This window comes from Castanea sativa, chromosome 8, assembly GCF_040712315.1.
Source record: "Castanea sativa cultivar Marrone di Chiusa Pesio chromosome 8, ASM4071231v1".
NCBI classification, from domain to species: domain Eukaryota; kingdom Viridiplantae; phylum Streptophyta; class Magnoliopsida; order Fagales; family Fagaceae; genus Castanea; species Castanea sativa.
The window spans coordinates 20,373,022-20,391,597 of record NC_134020.1 but is presented as its reverse complement, the minus strand read 5'-3'; the positions used below and the strand labels follow the sequence as shown (position 1 = coordinate 20,391,597).

The 18,576-nt window shown below is 38.0% G+C and overlaps 1 protein-coding gene across 1 annotated transcript; it reads left to right on the top strand.

Annotated features, from left to right (window-relative positions):
* The first annotated feature begins 272 nt into the window (after window positions 1-272).
* Window positions 273-11,557, top strand: LOC142606724 (uncharacterized). The gene is made up of 5 exons (XM_075778061.1): window positions 273-514; window positions 614-762; window positions 860-908; window positions 1,430-1,572; window positions 11,275-11,557. Exons 1-5 carry the CDS (start codon window positions 466-468, stop codon window positions 11,359-11,361), a joined length of 477 nt encoding a protein of 158 aa, XP_075634176.1. The 5' UTR covers window positions 273-465; the 3' UTR covers window positions 11,362-11,557.
* The last annotated feature ends 7,019 nt before the right edge of the window (window positions 11,558-18,576 follow it).

Genomic DNA, 18,576 nt, shown 5'->3' with positions numbered 1-18,576 from the left:
CAGTATTTTTCAATTAAAAAAATTAATCAAAAAAAGAAAAACATTTTCAAAGAAAACTTACCATGATACTAGTACTATTATGATTACCGTTTTTCTAATTTTTGGTTACTTTAAAAATGCTCAAAAAATACTTCAAAAAACATTTTAAAAATTCTACTTTATGTTAATTGAATTTTTTTATGTTATGTTTTTTTTTTTTTTTTTAAGAGTGGCTCATCCTATGTCACCCGTCCTCGATAATAACTTATTATCGTATCAAAAGACTAATCAGTTTTTGAGGAGGAGTTTTATTTAACAATCACAGACTTCCTTGTTGCGGGATTTTATATTATTTCTAAAAAAAAATAATAACAATAATCTTTTTTAACTCTTGATTAGCGAGAGAGAGAGAGAGTAGCAGAGATTAGAGAAGGAGATCAGCGAAACCGCGCGAAACGAAGAATCAAAACCCTAAGGGGAAAAAAAATGGCGGAGAAATTGGCACCAGAGAAGCGACACAGCTTCATCCACAACGGTCTCTCTATCTCTCTTTCTCATCAATTTATAACGGTTTGGGCAAGTGAAACCATGTTTCGAATTTTCATTTTTCCGGTTGTGATTTTGTTTTGTTCAGGTGAGAAGGTGTTCGAATGGGACCAGACTTTGGAGGAAGTGAACATGTACATAAATCTTCCACCAAACGTTCATTCCAAGCAATTCTATTGCAAGATTCAGTCCAAGCACCTCGAACTCGGCATCAAAGGAAACCCTCCCTACATCAATGTCTGTTTCCGAATTAGCATTCTTCAATTTTGTTTTTGTTTTTGTTTTGATTGGTGTGTTTGGTTTTGTGAATTATTGGTTTTGGTTTTCTTCTCAGCACGAGCTCGCATCTCCCGTTAAGACCGACTCTTCTTTCTGGACCCTTGGTAATCTTTTTACTTTGTTTTGTTTTCTTTGTTTTTTCTAATGCCACTCAGATTGCTATTTGTTCATAATCGCTTGTTTGGTTCCCCAGAAAAGTTAGGAGAAGTTAAGAGGACATATATGGAATTTCTAGCTCAGTTTTGTTTGTGTTGGAAGTCTTAAATGCAAGCTGTTTGCAGTGGTTTTGTGTGCTTCCTGAAAGGAAAATGAGTGACTGAATCAGAGAAGAATGTTTTAACTATGTGTTCCATGTTAGTGCTGTCAAAAATTGTTTTTGAGAATGATGCAAAACAAGCCTTTTGTGTTGTGCTGTTCTTCATTTGAGCCAAATGGTGTTTGTTGGGTGGATTGGATTTTTTTTTTTTTTTTTTTTTGAGGTCTTAACTTAAATGATTAAAAAAATTATGTATTTAATTGTATTGCCCTTTAAATTTTCAGCAATTAGTTGGAAATAGTGTTTTCCTTGTTTTACTGTTAGGTTTCTACATAGTTTGTGCTTAATTAGGTTGGTTTTGCATGGCAGAGGATGATATAATGCACATAACACTGCAGAAGAGAGATAAAGGTCAGACCTGGGCTTCACCCATATTGGGTCAGGGTCAGCTAGATCCTTATGCTTCCGATCTTGAGCAGAAGCGCCTCATGCTCCAGAGATTTCAAGAAGAGGTGAATTATTCTTATTCATTTAGTCTTATAATAGACATAACAATATGGATTCATAATGCTTGTTAAGTTCGCTATATTATGTTTAAAGAATTTATTATTGGCATTGACCACCATGTAGTTTGTAGCAGAGTGTTAATTTATCTCATGTATTGAAACTCAATGCCCCTGTTTGTAATTTGTAATTATGGTGCTTCTATTGATTACGATTGATTGTTGTTACTTGTTCCAACTGTTAAATTCCATATCCCCCATTTGCTATCAACATGAACAAGAGCGTTTCTAGTTGGATCTGTAGCTCACAAACTAAACTTGAGCCTTTTCTTGAGATTTCCTTGTGACTTGAGATTTGCAACTCTACAGTCTTTCATCTCATATTAAGGATATTAATTTTATATAAAGAACAGAATTTCTGAGGATCTAGTCTTTTGCTTCAGGCTCAAGGTGAAGTTGTCGCTGGCACCAATGTCTAGTAGTACTAGTTCTTGAATCTGCACCTGAAGTTGTTGAGTTTAATTTCAATTTATTAAGTCTATTAAGATATAAAATTTACATCTTTATCAATAATTTCTAATGTATTTGGTCTGGGAGATGAGCGTGGTTATCATACCTTCCTTTGATTGAGCTCATTATATTGATGCATTTGGATGGATTGCTTTTCTGTGCCTTCTTTGAGTTCACTATTATTGTGACATTATTTAAAGCATATTGGGAAACATGTCTTCTATACTAGACTGTTCTTCTTTTCTTCCCCCACCCCCCTCCCAATCCTCCTTTCTTAATCTTTGGATCTTCTCTAATTTGTGCTATTGTCCCCTAAGAAATATTTCTTTAACTAAGTCAGATCACTTACCTTGTGTTTGGATGAAGTAATTGATATTTACAAGGAAAATCTAAAATGAATGGATTTTTAATCTCATCATTTAAAATCCCATCAATTATTAATTCCACTGTTTTGTCTTATTAAAAAACATAATAATTTCCATTGTTTGGATTTAAGTTGGAAATTCCATTTATCTAAATCCACACAAAAACTGAGAAACAACATCCATAGTTGATATTAGAAACTCATCCCATCTAGCAAGGATATTAGGTGCTATATCTAGTCCTGAATAACCTTGTTTTCTGGCTTATGTTTCTATTTCATTCCTTAGTCTCTTGTGTAACTAACAACTGATAATGTAATATAACATAAATGAACACGGTATTCCTCCTTGCCTCTAGATTTGTTTAGGCGTTCGTGATGGGAGGCCCGGCTACCTCGAATTAGCCAGAAATCCTGTTTTAGTTTCTATGTTTTAAGATTAGTATGGGGGGTTTCCGAAGTTTCTTTATTGAATCTAAGTTGTTTCAGTTGGTGGTTGAGGAAGGAGGGAATGTTTTCTCCCTTCAGATCTTTGAACGGGGAAAATACTTTATGCAATCGGTGTTTATGGGCAAGAGTGCAGCTCTGTGGATGATGCGGAATTTGGAACACATTGTGATTGGGGTTAGTCCTAAGCAATTTTTCACGCTTAGGGAGGGCGCGACTGCGTACACCTTGCAACGGGGGTCCAATTCATTTGGGCAGTATGTTTCAGTGACAGAGCTTAAGGTTGGTGGGCGGCGGCGAACAATCATTATTCCTGCCGGTAAATTACAATAAGGATGGCGAGCTTTTGGGATTGAATTACGAAGGATGTTGGAACCTGCTCAATATGCGTTGGGTGGATTGCAGTTTGTACCGTACAGGTCTAAGCAGATTCCAAAGCATCATCCTAACAGGTCCTTTGTGGAAGCTGTCAAAGCTCCTGTGCAGCCAATGTTGAAGCATGTTCAGCAGCCCCTCTATAAAGATAAGGTTAAGGCTGATAAGGTGAAGAGTACTGTGGAGATTTCAAGTGACAAGTCTTCTACACAGGTTGTAGCTTTTGAAACTCAGACTGATAGTTTTCATCAGGCAGCCGTGGGTGGTGGTGAGGGTGGAATAGGTGATATTAATGGTAAGAATAAAATTGAGGAGAAAATCCCGGAAGGAATTAATTGCAATATCCCGTTGAAGCCCAATTTGATTTCAAAAATGGTTGAGTTTGGAAAGTTGCGTGGTAATAGGAAGGGACGTTGGCTGGGGAGAGGGTTGACTGTGAGTGTAAATGAAGATGGAAAGAGGCGGGTATCTTGGGATGCTGTTAAGGGAAATCAGCAAGCTGGCAAATGGGTACCAAGCACTAGTGTTTCTAATAATGTAGTGGGTTTGGGCCCATCCAAGATAATAACATGTACCTCGTTGGGTAATAAAGAACCCATTTTGGGGCACAGGTCTGCTAAGCCCGTCTAATTTTGAGGCCGGAGAAAGCTCATTCAAGTGGGCCAAAGGTGCGGAGTCCTCTTACCGAATGGGTTCACGGTGCCCCGGTCGAAGTGAGCTCATTGCTACGAAGGAGCTTAGGTGCTCCAGAGCTAAACCCACGCATCGGAGCTACCGGTGATGGCATCGACGGTATCGGTGAGCCCATCCAGGGACATCCGAGCCTCGTGGTGTCGCCGACGGAATCGATGGTCACTTCCACCATCTCAGAACAACCTTCGTCATCGCCGACGGTATCGTTGGATGTAGTAGTGACGGAAGTTGAGCTAAAGGGTGTTCAGCCAAGCTCGATGCGACTAGAGCAGCCAACCACTGAGCCGACAGGACCGGCGGTGGTGGCCCAAGTCTCCCACGATCGGTGTCGGCCCGACCGGTGCTGTGTGGGTCGAAATTGGTACCGGTGGTGTCATCGGACTCTAAAACGGAGCAGGGAATGAAGCTGGTAGACCCGATAGTGTCAGAGTTGGTGTCTCTATCTTCTTCAGGAGCATCGGAGGTTGGGGATGAGGAGTATATGGGTTTGGAAGGTTCGGGTATTACTGACTTTGAGGGAGTTCAATTACCTGGCCCAGCTATAAGGGACTTGGTTGAAGACTTGGATAAGTCTTGGGGTAACTCCAAAGACTGGATTTTACAAATGCGTGATGGCCGGCAAGTAATGCTCCCATTGTCACTGTATCGTTCTCCAGATTGTATGTCAGTCTGCTCAAGTTTAGAGGGAGAAGGTGCACCAGCTACTGTTTCTTGTAATAATGAAGGGAAGAGGGTTACTTGGGTAGATGAGAGTGAGGGGTTAGTAGATTCCTTGACTGTGGTTCCGGGTTAGTAAGTGAGTTGTGGGAGTCTGATGGACGGTTGAGGTCTTGCGAGGGAGGTGATGAGCCTTTAGTTGTGGTACCTTTGGCTTCTGAAGGTCCGTTGGAGTTGGAGACTAGTCCTATGAAGGAGATTGGGTGTAAGGAGAGTGTGGATAGTTGTCAACTATCACAATGGGTAACCAATAGGATAAAGGCTTTCAAAAAATCTGTGGGCACTTCACTGGAAGGTTTTGAGGAGCAGATTACAGGATTGTTATTATCCATTGAGGCTAGTAAGAAAGATAGACAGAAACTTGTGGTGGGTGATCAGAAGAAGTTGGTTAAGTCCGTCGAAAGGGCGTACGGGAGTTGAAGAATTTTATGTCATCTTTACAAGTCGAGTATGATACAAATAAAGAAAGGAGTTCAAGTAACGATCGGGAGCTAGTGACTTATCAATTAATGTGAAGATTATTTCTTTGAATGTTAGAGGTTGAATGAAAGCGGGATAAAAGGCTCGGGGTTAGAAATTTGATTAGAAATTGGGGGCCAGATGTGGTTTGTATCCAAGAAACCAAAATGGGGCTGATTAATAGAGCAGTGATTCGTAGCTTGTGGGGTGGTCAACATGTTGATTGGTCTTACTTAGGTTCTTGTGGTGCTTCTGGTGGGGTGTTAGTGATGTGGGACACTCGGGTAGTGAATAAAATGGAGGAAGCAGTGGGGAGATTTTCAGTTTCTTGTAAGTTTACAAGTGTGTCAGATCAGTTTGTATGGGCGTTTACGGGTGTTTATGGTCCTAATTTACACCGAGATAGGAGGCTATTATGGGAGGAACTCTGTGGCTTGAATAGCTGGTGGAATGTCCCATGGTGTGTGGGTGGTGACTTTAATGTGGTTAGGTTCCCTTCTGAACGATTGGGGTCTACTTCTTTCACTACTGCAATGAGGGAGTTTTCTAATTTTATCTCAGAACAGGGTCTTATTGATCTGCCTTTGCAAGGAGGTACTTTCACTTGGTCAAATTCTAGAGAAGTTGTTTCGAAGGCTAGGCTAGACAGATTTTTGTTTTCTGCAAATTGGGAGGACAAGTTCCCAACAGTTTCTCAAAGACGGCTGTCTAAATTGTGCTCAGATCATTTTCCAATTGTCCTTGAGGGTGGTTCTTTTCAGAGAGGGAGTATGCCATTTAGATTTGAGAATATGTGGCTAAAGGATGAAGGTTTTATGGATAGGGTTCGGTCATGGTGGGATTCCTACCAGGTTCATGGTGCACCGAGCTTTATTCTGGCTAATAAATTAAAGCTCCTTAAAAATGATTTGAAAAGATGGAATGTGGAGGTGTTTGGTCATGTTGATGTTCGAATAAAAAAATTGTGGAAGGACCTTAGTGTTCTAGAGAATAGGGAGGAGAGTCCGGGATTATCAGTGGAGGAAAGGATGGAAATGGGAAGAATTCGTGATGAGTTAGAGAAAGTTACTCTGTTGGAAGAAATTAGTTGGAGACAGAAATCTAGAGTTCTTTGTGTTAGGGAAGGAGACAGGAATACTAAGTTTTTCCATCGTATAGCTAATTCTCATAGGAGGGTTAATTCTATTGATAGGCTTATGGTGGATGGGGTGTTGTCTTCGGACCCTGCTACTATAGCAAACCGTATTTCTCAATTTCATAGGCAGCTTTACCTTAAGGAGGTGGCTCACAGACCTGTCTTAGATGATGTGGAATTTTCTAGCATCTCGGTGGAAGATGCAAGTTGGCTAGATAGGCCTTTTGAGGAAGGAGAAGTGTTTGAGGTGATCCATGATTTTAATGGTGATAAGGCACCTGGCCCGGATGGCTTTTCCATGGCCTTCTTCCAGTCTTGTTGGGGTGTTTTGAAACCTGATATTATGGTTGTATTCCATAATTTCCATTCTCAGGCAGTGTTTGAGAAGAGTCTTAATGCTTCATTCCTAGCCCTTATTCCTAAGAAAGTGGATGCTGTGGAGGTAAAGGATTATCGGCCTATCAGCTTAGTTGGTGGGATGTATAAGATTATTTCTAAGGTGTTGGCTAATCGGCTTCGTAGGGTGGCACATGGTCTTATTTCGGATTCACAAAATGCTTTTGTGAAGGGCAGACAGATTTTGGATTCCGTCTTGATTGCTGCTGAATGTATTGATAGTAGATTGAAGTCAGGAGTCCCGGGTGTGCTTTGTAAGTTGGATGTGGAGAAGGCGTATGATCATGTGAGTTGGGATTTTTTATTGTATATGCTGCAACGTTGTGGTTTCTCAGACAAATGGAGAAACTGGATAAGATATTGCATTTCAACTGTAAAGTTCTCTATTTTGATCAATGGCAGCCCAACTGATTTTTTTGGAAGTTCTAGGGGGCTTCGACAAGGGGATCCTTTATCTCCATTGTTGTTTGATATTGTGATGGAGGCATTAAGTCGTATGTTGGATGTGGCTGCCTCCGCTGGGCAATTTTCAGGTTTTTCTGTGGGTGGTGTGGTTGGTCCATCAGTGATGGTGTCTCATCTCCTATTTGCAGATGACACTTTGATTTTTTGTGATGCTGAACCGTCTCAGATTGCTAATTTGAGAGCGGTTCTTACTAGATTTGAGGAGGTGTCCGGGCTTCATATTAATTTAGGGAAATCTGAGTTGGTACCTGTTGGTGGCGTACCCAATTTGGAGGCTTTGGTGGGTCTGTTGGGGTGTGGGCAGTCTTCTCTACCCTTGAAATATTTGGGCCTTCCTTTAGGTGCTAAATTTAAGGCCTTATCTGTTTGGAACCCTATTCTTGAGAGAATGGAGAGGAGATTAGCAGGTTGGAAGAGAATGTATTTTTCTAAAGGGGGTAAGGTGACTCTCATTAAAAGCTCACTATCGTCCTTACCTACATATTTTCTTTCCCTTCTTCCTTTACCAGGTAAGGTGGCTAAGCGTATGGAGAAATTACAGAGAGATTTTTTGTGGGATGGGATTGGTGGTGAACCTAAAATTCATTTAGTTAATTGGGCCAAGGTTTGTAGGCCACTGAAGGATGGGGGGTTGGGTATAAGACAGTTGGGTAATTTTAATTCTGCCTTACTGGGTAAATGGTTGTGGAGGTATGGCACCGAGATTGATGCTTTATGGAGAAGGGTTATAGAGGCAAAATATGGGAATATTTGGGGTGGTTGGTGTACGAAGAAGGTGACAAGTCCTTACGGGGTCAGCTTGTGGAGATATATTAGAAGTGGTTGGTTGAACTTCTCTAAATTACTTGTTTATGATGTGGGGGATGGTACTAGAGTGAAATTTTGGAAACATGTGTGGTGTGGGGATTGTACTCTCCAAGAGGCCTTTCCGGAGCTTTATTGTCTTAGTAGGTCCAAGGACTCCTCAGTGGCTGAAGTTATGGGTTGGTCGCGGGAGGTATCATTGGAATGTGCAATTTCGTCGTCCTCCACAAGACGGAAGAAGAAGCCTTTGATCGGTTTATGGGGCTACTTTACTCCTCGTCGGCAAGAGGGTTTGGACCGGATATAGGGTATGTTGGAAGCACAGGGAATACAGGTTTTGAGGTTAGAGGTTATTACAGTTCTTTCTACCCTCATCATCTTGTTTCCTTTCCATGGAAAATGATATGGCAATCGAAGGCTCCTCCAAGGGTAGCCTTCTTTTCTTGGTCTGCTTCCTTAGGTAAGATTTTAACAACAGACAACCTTCGTAAAAGACGAGTGATTGTGATTGATTGGTGCTTTATGTGTAAGAGGTGTGGGGAGTCGGTGGATCATCTTCTACTTCATTGTACCATAGCTTGGGAATTGTGGTCGTTGGTTTTTTGTTTGTTTGGCATTCAGTGGGTTATGCCTCGTACTGTTCTTGAGGTGTTTGAGGCTTGGCAAGGAAAGTTTGCGCGACATCGTCACATTGATGTTTGGAAATTAGTTCCTCACTGCTTGATTTGGTGCATTTGGCAAGAAAGGAATGCTAGAAGCTTTGAGGGCTACGAACGCTCTTTGATGGAGATTAAGTCTTTTTTCTTACACACTCTCTTTGAATGGAGTGTGGTTTTTTCTCATTTTTCTTGTTCTTCCTTTTCTATTTTTCTTGACCGTTGTTCTTTTGTTTCTTGATTTTTGTACCCATAGTACATCCCCAATGTACTCGGCTTGGCGACCTCTTTTTTATTATTAATAATATTCTTACGTTATTTATCAAAAAAAAAGAAACTCATCCCATCTACCATCAAGCTAATTAGACTTTAAAAATCATTTTTAAAATTTTCAAATTCAAGCTTAATGTTTTGAATAATTAAATCTTAAAGCATTCCACACAAATATATACTAAAGCAATATATTCACACCGATAGGACCATTGTCTATAAAAGGAAGATACAGTACCATTAAGTATATAAAAGAAGTAATGTGACAATACAATTCAAGGTCTCCAAATTGCCTGGTTAAACTTGATGGAGTAGGACCTATGGAGGTTGTGTCCTGCCTTTAGTTCTTGAATCTAGAAACTACTTTGCTGGTGGGGTATTCAGTCTTATTTAGAATGACTCACTCTCTCCCTCCCTCCCTCTCTCTAGAACTCTTATCTATCAACCTCCTTTTTACCCATGTAATCAATTTCTAAATTGAAGAGATGGGTCAACAAGCTCACTGCATTTGTTCTATCTGTGGTGGAACGTTGAAATAGATGCAATTGGACAAATGAGTGAACAACAACTTGAGAAAGAACTTGAGATGTCCTCAAGCTGACCCATGATAGGGTCAAAGTTGATCTTATTGTTTAGATGTATTGGGGTGAAATCTGATCTATGAGGATTTTTTTGCTGATGCATTGGACATTTTAGCATTGGTAGAGAGGGGAGAGGTTAGGGGGATAGGGCCAGAGACTATTGGTGGCAAAAGAGATTGTAGAGGAGGTGGAGGCGGGCAAGGGCAGATGAGAACATGCCAGATAGGTTGTGGTCAGACTTTTCAACGGTAGTCTTCTTTGATATTTGCTAAGCCTTAGAGAACTTTGTAAATAATAGTGATATTTTGAACCTCATGTTAGGTCCTTTAAATAATAGTGAAGAATGATTTTATTCGTCATTCTAACTACCTTGTGGGAAGCTATTAGAGAGGGATTAACTGCACAAGGTAAGCTTCAGGGAAGGGGTAGTGGGGTACTGTCAATAACATAATATGAACTGCGTGTGAAAAGGACCGCAACCACTCTTAAGTTAACTGGCTATATAGTTGGGCTATAGCTGCCTGTAATGTGTTAGTACGAAATTCAAAGGATGATAAGTCTTTGGCACATAGAGCTCAAAAATGGGTTATGGTTACATGAGAGCAAAAGTTTTATTATCAATAAGACTTTTGCTCTTGCCATTTACGGTATTTGAAGATAAAGGAAGCAATGAGCTATAGATCAACTGGCACTTCCTTCTCCCATAATAATTGGTTGAAGGGCAAGGTTGTGGATCCAAGATTCACTGGGTGCCTATGTAACTTACCAATAAAAAAATAAGGCATATGAAGATCAAGGAAGGGGATCTTTCAGGCATGAGTAGGAATTTCTCCTTTGTGATTCATGTGATCGCATGCTACACTAGGTTTGGGCAGAAAATTTTTGTGCGGTAGAATTATTTTTGTCAAGTGAGAAATCCGTTGTATTTTAAATACATGTTTATGGCACTAAATGCATTATCTTCTGTTGTCTATGATGCGTTCACCTAATTGTTTTCTTGTGACTCCCCAACTTAGATCTCTAATTTTCATTTGTTTGGTGGGCTATAGGTTCGATGTGTTTGCTTTGGTTAACGCACATTATGTTATAAGCCATGCCATGTAGGGCTGTCCAGAGGCCCGGCCAACCCGACTCATCCGCTGCCGCCGACCGAACCCGACCCGCCGCCGACCGAACCGACTTCTCCGGCGGTCGGAAATGGGTTTGTTCCTTCAAAACCCGAGTTTGGCGGGTCGGACGTCGGTTTTCCTTCTCCAGAATCCGATCAAAACCGATCCGACCGATCTGTGAGATTACCGGCGATATTTGGTAGATCCGGTGAGATTTAAACCATTTTCGTCAAGATCTCGGCAAGATTTCACCGGATTTGGCCAAGATCTTGCCGAAAATGGCCTAAATTAGGCCGGATCTGGAGAAACTTCAAAAAATTTCACCGGATTTTCGCCATTTTCTCGCCGGATTTTCGCCGTTTTCACACCTTTTTTCGCCGTTTTCATGCCGTTCTCGCCGTTTTCTGGATTTTCGACCCCGACCGACCCGTCCGCCGTCATCTGATGGTTTGATCCGCCCGATCCGTTCATTCCGGCGGTCGGCGACGGGTGCATTTTTTTGCCACCCGATTCCGGCGGGTCGGTTTCGGGTTGGGCACAAACCCGACCCGGACCGACCCGTGGACAGCCCTAATGCCATGTGTGTCAAACGACTTCCTCACATGCACATCATGTTATTGGCTATATGCATTGCTTTCTCCATTTGTATGAGATGTGTTATAGTTTCTTGATATGCTTGGCAGCATGAGAATCTTTTGCCCCTGTTCTGATAACAATTTCTTCTTTTCTGCAGAACCCGGGTTTTGACTTCTCACAAGCTCAGTTTACTGGGAATTGTCCTGATCCAAGGACCTTTATGGGTGGGATACGCACTGATTAACAATCTTGGTATGATGCATTGGTGACTTACATTAGTGTGTTATAACCTAACTGAGATTTGGTAAATAAAATGGTCATATATGCTTGTCCTCACTTCGTTATACGACTTTGATAAGTGATTAGTCTATCTACCAGTCTTCACAACTGTAAGAACAGAATTAACATCTTATAGCATTTGTGGTTGCTTGTTTATATCATTCTCTAGTTCCTAATTGCAAAGGTAACAAAACGGACAATGTGCGATTCAACATCTAGTGTTTGCACCCCTACATTCTGGGAGTCATAAATACAATACTGTGGCAGAGTTCAAGCTAGACATATTAAGAGCTTGTTTTCATTGCCATAATTTGTTTAAAAAATGAGATGTACTTTTACAGCTCTAAATAGAGAAAGTGAGGTTTTAAAAAGGCTTCACATAAACTAGAAGTGAAAATAAGTTGATATTGTAAACTAAAACAAATAGATCCTAAAAAAATGGCAGCTTTACATGAGATTGAATTAATGAATGGATGAAGATAAATAGATATTGATGAACTGGAACTAACAAGAATACTAACAGTTATATCGGTGGATATTGGATTGGCTAGTGATGTTCTTGGTTAACATGATTAGGGGGTCAAAATTAGCAAATCCTATGTATTTGCCATATGCATTGTCTCTCTCTCAAATATGTGGATCTCACAATTGTGTGGTCCAAATATTGTGAGATAGATGATATATGTGCCATTAGAGATTTCCACTATATTTCGGTACCCAAATGGGAAGTTTCAAATTTCATTTTTTTTTCTTTTTCTGACAAAGTTCTCTTCCAATCTGAGAAATCTATACTAATTGGTGGTGATTTATAAAATCATTCACTTGTATAAGTCATGACTTACTAACTTATTTAAACAAGTTACCAGACTTTTTAAATAGGTCATGTAACTAAAAGCAGTACGTATAAATTGTCATTTAAATCATTACGTAAAAGGTTGGAAGAATTTTTAGTTTTGAGTAGTCATATAATAGGTCGGAAGAATATTATTGAAGAGGTACTCTCTCTCTCTGTCTCTCTCTCTCTCTCATGACGCGGTACTCGCGGTGGAAGTATGTTTCGGTGAGAACTCATTTATTGGTTGCATAAATATGAACGGTACAAGTGCTGCATTGGCAAGTGGATTGTATGGCGAGAATCTGATAATGGGCATCGTTTGGCCGAAACAAAAAGTGGGGAAAATATACAACCAAAAAGGAACGTCACCTTTGGTTACGGGCGAACCAGAAGCACAATTGTTGGCCATCAACCAGAATCACGTTCTAAAGCATTAATAAAAGGTTGTGAACGGACTAGAATCACATACCTCAGTTCACAACTGAAAATGTATAACGATAACGAATACTCTTTTTGTAGTAATTTTACACAAGTTATACCTCAGTTCAGGAATCTGCTTCTACTGTAGCAATAATTTAGGGTCACCAAAAATCAATGAAGTCCAGAAGCAAAACAATAATCTAGGTGATTGCTTTGGGCATTATTCTTCACCAAACAAAACTCAAAATATGTGGAAAGTACGTGGGATCGAATATGAATTTTGTAAGCACCAGTAATTAGCAGATTGGATCCCTGTGTAACAATATTTCTGAGAAGTTTATGTGTATAATAAAGAAAATAAAAAGGTTAACATTAGGGAGAATAATTTGACATTATGATTAGACACTTATATTTCGGCGGAATTGGCATATAATTATTTTTTTTTTCTTTTTGCTAAAAAAATTGGCATACTATTGTTGATACTGAAAAAAAAACATATAAAATTTTGGGGTGGGATGGAAACAAATTTTACATGTGAGAGAAACAGGTGTTGAAAGTGTCGGATTACATGATATTCCTAGTGCATATGGCAACCAAATTTTGCCACATCTATAAGGATTATGCAATGTTGAATGCAGTTTTTGAGGAATAACTGGATTCCATTTAAATTTTTTTTTTTTTAATTCTCTCTCTCTATATATACATAATGGAATTGAATAATTTCAATTGGATAAGACAACGAGTTTCCACCAGCATGACATTTAGTCATTTACACAACAGTTTGTACGTGAAAACTATCTTCTTTTTTTGAGAGAGAAACGTAAGAACGTGAAAACTATCTATGCTTTGGAGAAATAGAAAACTATGGTCTAAAGTCAAGCAAATGATCGAGTCGATCGAGTGTATGTATTTAGGGTCCGTTTGGATAGAACTTATTGCTGAAAACTAAAAACTAAAAACTGAAAACACTGTAGCAAAATAATTTTTAAATGTATGAATAGTGCTGCAGGACCTATTTTTAATAAAAAATTTCTAAAAAAGTACGTGCACAGTACGTGCACAGTACACGCACAGTACGCGCACTGCGCGCTTGTCCCCCGCAGCAGAGAAAAAAAAAAAAAAAAAAACTCAAAACGTGGACACAGCAAAAAAAAACTGGATCCAAACCCTCTCTTAGTATTTACGAGAAAGAGAGAGGGGGAAGCAAAGCAATGCTTTTTTTCTTCTTTATTTTTTTTTTTTTAATGATAAAGCAAAGCAATGCTTTTTTTTAGAGATGAGGAATCCAACATCCCTTCCCAAATTGTTCTTCTTTATTATCTTTGGCGGTGGTAAGGAGTATAGGTACGTGTTGCTTTCCCTTTGGACATTATAATACTCCTGCCTTATTTGACTAGAATATTACCCCATGCCACACGCGTTTCCTTAACACGTTGGTCCTTTACTCAAACATGGCCAAAATTATGATGGAATTGGATGATTTCAATTGGATAAGACAACGAGTTTCCACCCCATGACATTTAGTCATTTGTTTATACTCACCATGACATTTAGTCATTTACACGTGAAAACTTTCTTATTCTTTTTTTGAGAGAGAAACTTAAGAACGTGAAAACTATCTATGCCTTAGAGAAATAGAAAACCATAATCTTAAATCAAGCAAATGATCGAGTCGATTGAGGGTATGTATTTAGTATTTACGAGAAAGAGAGAGGGGGAAGCAAAGCAATGCTTTTTTTTTTTTCTTCTTTTTTTCTTTTTATGATAAAGCAAAGCAATGCTTTTTTTTTTTAGAGATGAGGAATCCAACATCCCCTCCCAAATTGTTCTTCTTTATTATCTTTGGCGGTGGTAAGGAGTATAGGTACGTGTTGCTTTCCCTTTGGACATTATAATACTCCTGCCTTTTTTGACTAGAATATTACCCCATGCCACCACGTTTCCTTAACACGTTGGTCCTTCACTCAAACATGGCCAAAATTATGGTTATTAACTCTTGTTAGATGCGGGTTCTAGTCAGCTCAACTGGTAAAGTCTCTGATGGTTGTATAAGTGATCTGGGGTTCAATCCCCGTCTACACCAAAAACTAATTAGTGTCTTGGTCTGATGATAAAAGAGCTAGCATCAGGAGCGGACATCATAGGTTGAAACTCTCTCAAAAAAAAAAAAAAAAAACTTAAGTTAGATGAAGTCCCTTGCCTACGGTTGGAAAAATATTTTGTATTAAATGAGAGATATGTCTGTGAAAATACACACTAACACATGTTTTTTATTTGTTAGCAAAGTTGTTATTTTTTACTAACATGTTTCATATTTATTGAATTTTTATACTGCTGACATGATATCATTTTTTTTAGAGAGTTTCAACCTATGGCATTCACTCCTGATGATTTATACTACTGACATGATATCATTTTTTTAAAAGAGTTTCAACATATGACGTCTTCTCTTCAAACCAAGACACCAATCAATTTTTGGTGTAGGCGGAGATTAAACCCCAGATCTCTTATACAACTATCAGAAACTTTACTAGTTGAGCTAGTTGGAACCCACGACATGATATCATTTAATACCAAATACCTTCTCTACTGTTTCCATTATTCACAAGCCTTACTTGGTTACACAGCTTTTACGGATTGGGCCATTATTTTGCTAACATATACCATTTTGTACACTCAGCCAATTTTTGAATAATAATTAGATCTTATTCTTTCCTAATAACTCATTTAGAAAAGAATAATGTTAGAGATACAAACTATTTTACAAACAGCTATTGTGATAAGTGATTATTGATAAACGAAAAGGTGATATTAATTGTGGGCCTAAATGAAAATCAATAAGAAGTTGCTCACATCAACATTTTATGAAAATGTTGTAAAATAATTTTTGCTTGTAGCATTACTCTTTAGAAAACTTTGAAGAATTAAGACAAGATCCAATTGTAATCCCAATAAATGTACATTCTGATTCTTCAACAACTAGATCTCGGCTTTTTCCTAAAAAAAATTAAAAAAAAAAAAGATCTCATGCATTCCACATCAAAAACAACTATAAAAAAATAAATAAATAAAAAGTCTTACTATCGAGTACTCTTGGCATGATGGTCACTCTACAAATATAAGTGTTTATAGGGTGTGAGGAACAAGGGATGGGTTCAAGTTTCCAAAGAAAACTTCACACACATATGCACTTAGATTAAGTATCATAGTAACTATTAAGTTTTAAAAGAGAATGAGACAAGTTATAATACACACAATACATTCTCTCAAGCAATGTGGGAAAATTATATTCTTCTTTTTTTAAACAAACACAATCACACACGAGGAAGGGAGAATGAAGTTCTAACACAAAAAGTATGTTATAAAACTTGTTATTTATGATACTCAATCATTGTAGCATTTTGACACTTGTAGCATCACTTTCTCCATCTCTAACATCTTATTGCAAAAACTCTATACACGCAACCTGCATTTTTTTTAAACCATACTAAAGCTTCTCCACCACAATTGTAAGTTCTTAATGTCCAACATTTTTTTATCAATAAAAATGCATGTTTATATATTTATAGTTGTGTTTATATGTTCATATCAGTATTTCACTACTTGTAAATGTGTGCTAATGATTTGCTAACTTTAAGTTTTCACTTTTTAAACAATTTTATGAAAAAATTGTATCAAAATTATATATTTGTTTTAATGAACTTTATAATATTGTTATGCTTTATAACATCATTACTTGTAGATTTGGGAAAACAATTTTACTTGCGTTCATTTGCATGGATAATTTGTGTCGAACTTTATATCTCCGTTAATAAATTTTATATCTTTACCAGTAATTTGTGTTAATAACTTGCTATAATAATTTAAACTGTACTTGCGAATCATTTGGTCAAAAATGTAGATTTGTGTTAATAAACTTAATAATTGCTTGTAGAGTTGTGTTAATAACTGTGGGAGGACAAGAATTTGAGACTAGGGGCAAGTGAGAGAGGTCCAATGTTAGAAGAACAGGCCTCAGAAGGCACTGACAGCAAGCTCTCGGGAAAAATATAAACAACTCATCACAGGCACTAGGAGACTACAATGCCCAAGGACCCCAAGGATACTAGCGTGTCCTCAAAAGGGCCGAGAACCAGTTTTGAAGACTATAGGGCATAAACCGAGAAAGAGGGAGAAGATTTGTCGTCAAGCAAGGAAGGGAAGAATGCAGATAAAGCATCTATCACTTCCATATTCAATACTTTGAACCCACTTAGTTGGCCGCATTAATGAGAAAATAACCCTTGAACAGTTTCATCACAACTCATAGCTTGGTGTAGAAACCCTCTAGTGAAGTCCTAATGGGACAAGTATCAAGAGAAATGAACCCTAACCCTCCAAGTGGAAGGCTAAGATGCAACTTGGAAAACTATATAAGGCAAGAGGCCTTTGTGAAAAGGGATGAAAAACATCTAAGAGCTAAGAGACATAGAAAATTGTGATTGTAATTCAAGAACAAGTGTAATTGGGATCTCGGATCAAACCCAAGGAACATAATATAAGCCATCCGAGGCTATTTTTAACCAACTCTCATGTCACATAATTAGACTTAACGTTAATCCTTTCAATTCTAGTTAGTTTAATCCATCTATATAGGGGTATTAAAGGTTGATTAGCATCCCACATCTACAAATTAATTGTGTGAGAGAAAAAGCAAGTTTGACTTATTTTTGCCCGCCACAATAACTTTAAATTTTTATTTGTATATACTTTTATGGAAAACTTGTGTCAAAAATCTAGATTTGTGCTAATGAACTTTATATTATTACTTGTAGTTAATAACTTTCTAATTAGTTTTTGAATATACTTGTATATATTTGTATGTAAAAGTTTGTGTAAATGATTTTATATTATTACTTGTAGATTTGCGTCAATGATTTGCTATAGAACTTTACATTATTAATCGTAGAATCTACTATTACATATTATAATAATAACAACAACAACAACAACAAATTAACGATAATGTCATTTTACCATCGTGCATCACTCTATAAGTGCAAAGTTCTTGTGAGGTGAGAAGGGCAAGGCTTAGAGTTCAAGTTTTTATGAAGGAGCTATATATACACTTAGCTATTATTAATTATGTCATTTTATAAAAAAAAAAATTGGTTGTTATTGTTATCACCTATTGTTAATTATTAATTTTGTACTTTCATTTAGTAAGAATGGTAAAAATGCCAAATAGGTTACTGGTCTACTTTATTGTGGTCGTGTTCAATAAGGTCAAAATGGGGTTTACAATGAGAGTTTGCCACTATAAGTACAAAGTTCTTGACAAAGTTCTTGAGAGGGAATTACATCGGATGATTTACACCATTAATACAAAATCTAAGTTTCTAATTTTAAATATTACCTCTATTATTTACACTCTTCTTTTCTCTTTTTCTTTTTTGAAAAGGAATTTGTTACTAACTTAAGTACCTAGCTACCCTACCCTCTTTATATTATAATTTAGGGGATAAGTATTAAATACAAATGTAAGAGCACAAAATCTGGCGACCCAAGCCCACTTAGAATAGTGAAATTGGTATAACCTGACTAGGCCCAAACCAATAAGTATTTGTAAAGAGAGTGAGATGAAACAAGTTGGGCTTCGCCCAAGGATACAGATAAAGAAGGAATAAGCGAAAGTCAAAGACTAAGCATATTGATAGTTCTTTACAAGCTTACCCAAGGACAGTACTCTTCTGCAAATGTATACACTATTCTCTCTCTTTTCTCTCAGTCACTGTTCTAGCTCTAATCTTTTTCCCATGATTTTTCCGGATCCTTCTTCCTTGGAAGTTATTTTCCTTTATATACTCTTAAGATCCTTGCATCCTAGCCCTCCACCTATAATCCTCTAAACTCTCATTAGGACACTTGTCCCCTCAGAATTCTGGG